General features: G+C 31.4%; 1 protein-coding gene across 1 annotated transcript; it reads left to right on the forward strand.

Annotated features, from left to right (window-relative positions):
- Nucleotides 1-1,907: 1,907 nt before the first annotated feature.
- LOC145612727 (endochitinase EP3-like) lies at nucleotides 1,908-3,350 on the forward strand. The gene is made up of 2 exons (XM_081668026.1): nucleotides 1,908-2,328; nucleotides 2,947-3,350. The coding sequence occupies exons 1-2, from the start codon at nucleotides 1,908-1,910 to the stop codon at nucleotides 3,348-3,350; spliced, it is 825 nt and encodes a 274-aa protein (XP_081524152.1).
- Nucleotides 3,351-4,548: the final 1,198 nt, after the last annotated feature.

A 4,548-nucleotide genomic window follows, 5' to 3' on the forward strand; every position in this document is an offset into this window, starting at 1 on the left:
GGACGAATCATAGCATGACATGTGGCAAGGCAACTTGCTATTGGAGGTAGGTGACCGATTTGGCCTAATGAAATAGAATGGGGTGTAAAGGTGGGAGTAATCATGTATAATCAAAAGGTGGGATTAATTAAATAAGACCCGTGAAAGGTTGGATTATTAGAATCAAATTTTCCAAAAATAAATTACAAAATAATACTATGGGCATGTTCTCATTGAATGAACTGAATTGAAATGAACTGAACTGAAATGAATATTTTATAAGAGAAGGAAATTAAGAGCTGAACTGAACTGAACTTAAAATAATCGTATTCTTAAAATAAATTTTGTGACCTTTTTTACAACTAGAAATAATATTGCTCAAATTTTCGTCTACTTTTATTTTAGTTGTGTATTAGAAGGTACAACTAAAAAATCAACATATCACATACTTTTATTATTATATATAATTCATCGACTAATTTATTATAATAATGTTTATCAATCAATAATCTATAAGTACTATATATACTGTAGATCACCGTGCATGGCACGAGATCTAACCTAGTTCTTACTAATAAACAATACATTACTACGTATGTATGTTACTCAAATGATAAATTTGTAAATATATAAATATTATGGAATACTTTTAATGTTTATCGACTACTACTTAAACTTTCCTAAAAAGGATCTTTTTCACAAGTACCTCAAGAAGTCAGATTTCTAATGAATATATTGCTTAAAATAGTATGAAGTTATGAATGCATGACAAAATCACGCGTCGTTTGTGTTATTAGTGGTAGTTTTATTCTAATATTTTCACTTTTAATTCTCTTATATAACGCCACGGGGACTCTCGTTAGCTTTTGCCATATCACAACGATGTAGGTGCAAATTCAACACACCTTAAAAATAAACATTCAAGCCCGTCAAAAAAATAATAATAATAAACATTCAAGAAAAATAATTTCAATTTAATAAAAATAAGTTTAGTTAGAAAAAATAAATTCAATTCAGTAAAATAATCTTTAATTATTATAAAATAGTAACTTTTTAGAAAAAATATGTTAGATCGAGTATCAAAAATAATTTCAATTCATTCAAATTGGTTTCAATACAGTAATAATAATTTCAATTTTGTTCAAAAAATTTCCAAAAAGTTATATTAGATATATAGCGCTTTTTCTATGTAACTGAGCATACCGTGTGGCCGGAGTTACTCCATCGATCAGGGGTTACTCAGTTAAGGCTTACTTATTCATCTTTTACTTGGTCAGGGGTTACTCAGTCGGTCAGGGATTACACGGTTAATAATGGGTTACTTAGTAAGGGGTTACTTAGTCGATCAGGGGTTACTTCGCGGTCAGGGGTTACTTGATCAAGAGTTACTCGGTCGGTCAGGGGTTACTCGATTACGGGCTACTATGGTCGGTCATGGGTTACTCGATCGGTCAAAGGTTACCCTAATAACTAACCCCGACCATACGGTATTACCAGCCACATATAAAAGTTTGTGTATAATAAATAAATCTTGGCCGACTAACCATACTTTATCTTATATAAGGTCCTCCTTTGATACCAACCCTAAAATTTTCATTTAATGTCTAGTGTTATGATTTATCAACGTAAATGGAATTATTCCTTCAATTTCTATCTATCCAAATTCGATTATTTTTAAATATAACAAGAAAAGTCAAACTAAGGATACTTTAATTTAAACAAAGGGACAGAATATTATTTAAAATATTTTATTAGACAATAATCTATTAGCATAATTAATAGCTAATTAATAATCAAGTGAACGTCTTCCATCCCTAGATGACCACCTCCATCATTTGTGTACCTATAAAAACCCACTAACCTGCGTTGAGTTTCCTCATCTCTTTCTTTTATTCATACTTGAATATTTTGCAACAAAAAAAGTCAAAATGTATTCCTTAAGATCAATTTTAGTCATTACTATCGTGGTTGCTTGTATGTCAAGCGCCCTAGCTCAAAACTGTGGATGTGGTCCTGGTGTATGTTGCAGCCAATGGGGTTTCTGTGGCAACACCGCCGAGTACTGTGGCGACGGGTGTCGAGAAGGTCCATGTGTGCTCAGAAATCCAACCCCAAGTACCCCGAGACCAGGTAACGGTGTTCCGATCCGAAACCTTGTGACTCAAGAGTTCTTCAATGGAATTATCAGCCAAGCTTCCTCTAGTTGTGCGGGTAAAAACTTCTATAGTAGGTCTGCTTTTTTGGATGCACTCAATTTTTATCCTAAGTTTGGAACTGGTGGTCAATCCTCTGAAGATACTAAACGTGAAGTTGCTGCCTTCTTTGCTCATGTCACCCATGAAACTGGACGTAAGTACTGTATACTTCAAATTACACTATCAACATGACTATGCATTTAGTTCTATCATAAGTAAATATTACATAATATTGTCTAACACATCGTAAGTCTCTATTTAATCACCGTGTTTTGTGTGCCACTTGTAAAATAAAAAAAATAATTCTTATAATACTGATCAAGTGAGTAATCTCTATATTGACTGAGTAACCCCTAAAACGCTAGTAATCTTATGATAGTTGGCCACATGATGTAGCAACTGTAGCTAGCCATGTATAATAAAAATTTGTGCTAATCTATTATAGATTAAATGTCATTTACCAATCATATTGTATAATATGTACAATGTATACATTAATTAAAAATATTTTGAAAGTCTATGTCTTAAGCTTAAATCTTGGTCATGAACTACGTTGGTTTTTTTTTTTTTTTTTAAATTTATTTATTATTATTATTATTATTATTATTTTTTTATTGTTTATTTTGGTAACTACTTATTATGTACACATGGATACATGTTAAACGGTAGATAAACCGTTAATATTATGCTTAATAAAATAAACATATACTTGTATTGCGGATGTGATTATTTTAAATTATTTGGAACATGACCAAAATATTCTTACTTGTAGATTTTTGCTACATTGAGGAGATTCAGAAGGCAACATACTGTAGACTAGAGGCAACTGAATGGCCATGTAACCCAGATAAGCAATACTACGGCCGAGGACCGATTCAGATCACATGGAACTACATCTACGGACCAGCAGGTCAAAGCATTGGATTTGACGGTTTGAATGCACCCGAGACTGTAGCCAATGATCCAGTTATTGCGTTTAGGACAGCCTTTTGGTTTTGGATGAACAATGTCCATTCCCGTATCATTTCTAGACAAGGGTTCGCGTCCACGATTCGAGCTATCAATGGAGGCGAATGTGATGGAGGGAACACACCCGCGGTCGATGCTCGTGTTGGTTACTATACTCAATATTGTAATCAGCTTGGTGTTTCGCCTGGGGATGACCTTTATTGCTAGCTAGTATATGAACTATCAAGTAACATTATTGCTTGTTTCATTTTGTTTTTAATTATTGTGTTTCATTTGAATAATCGTTATTATTCCAAAATTTGAATGTAATAAAAGTAATACAAAGACGGTCATGTGATCTAAATGTACCATATTTCTTTTGATTTCCCTGAGATTTGGAGACGTTTATGTGTGCTTGTACAGGTCCCTTCTTCCTAACTATTTTTTAGTTATTTTGTATTTTGATTTTATTGTTTCAGGTGGAATGTTTTCACATCTTGTTAAATTTTTGTAAATATTCCATTCACCGTTTCATAAAATTTGCAACTGATACACATGTTATTGTACAAGTTTGATTATAACAAATCATATAATGATGATATATTTGCAATCTACATATTGTGATTAATTCAACAATATACGGTTAAAATTAATAAATGATCAGAATAAAAGTTACTCCTCCGTATTACGGTCTGCAGATTAGATGATCAATGTAAAATCTTTGATTCCTATCCTATGTGTCTTTATTCTTTCCTTATAAATTTGCAAAAGCCTTTCAATTTACATATCCCAAACCCAAAAATCTTATTAAGGTTTTCCAATATAAATTTAGCAATGGAATCGGACTTATTGTCTGCCTTAAGATTCTAATGTGTTTGAAAAGGGAAACTCATAACCAAGAATTAATTAATATTGAAAGACTCGATCATCAATCCGAAAAAAGAAACTTGAATCTTTCAATATTTTGAATACGAGGTTGAAAACATAACCATAAACAAAGTTGAAGTAAGATGAATTATCTTAAATAAGATCGTTTGTTAAATCATATTACTTGCTCTACAATTAAAATATGAAATTTCGAATTTGGATACAAAGATAAAGTGAAAATAGTTGTACAAGCATCGAATACTCCTGAGTTTTGTTCTTGAATAGGTAAGAATGGGATCCTCAAGAAAGGTAGATGTCCATGCTTTAAAAATAAGCTAAATTTAATTTTATTATGATTAACTAACGATTATTGTATTTTAAAATTTTACCATCATTAGTAAATAATTTTGTTTAATTTATATAATTCTAATCTTGTGCGGTTATTTAGTGACAAATATGTAATAAAAGCAAAGACAAAACTTAGTACAATTTAGTTTTTGATTCACTCTAAGGCCACAAAAGACAAGTACTCGATAATAATACATTATATGAAATTAGG

This window comes from Chenopodium album, chromosome 24, assembly GCF_948465745.1.
Source record: "Chenopodium album chromosome 24, dcCheAlbu1.1, whole genome shotgun sequence".
Taxonomy (NCBI): domain Eukaryota; kingdom Viridiplantae; phylum Streptophyta; class Magnoliopsida; order Caryophyllales; family Amaranthaceae; genus Chenopodium; species Chenopodium album.

Excerpts from the sequence above, each read along its gene's own strand:
- LOC145612727 (XM_081668026.1), top strand. The coding sequence starts at position 1,908 with ATGTATTCCTTAAGATCAATTTTAGTCATTACTATCGTGGTTGCTTGT. Across the intron at positions 2,329-2,946 it reads TGTCACCCATGAAACTGGAC|ATTTTTGCTACATTGAGGAG; the intron begins GTAAGTACTGTA and ends TCTTACTTGTAG.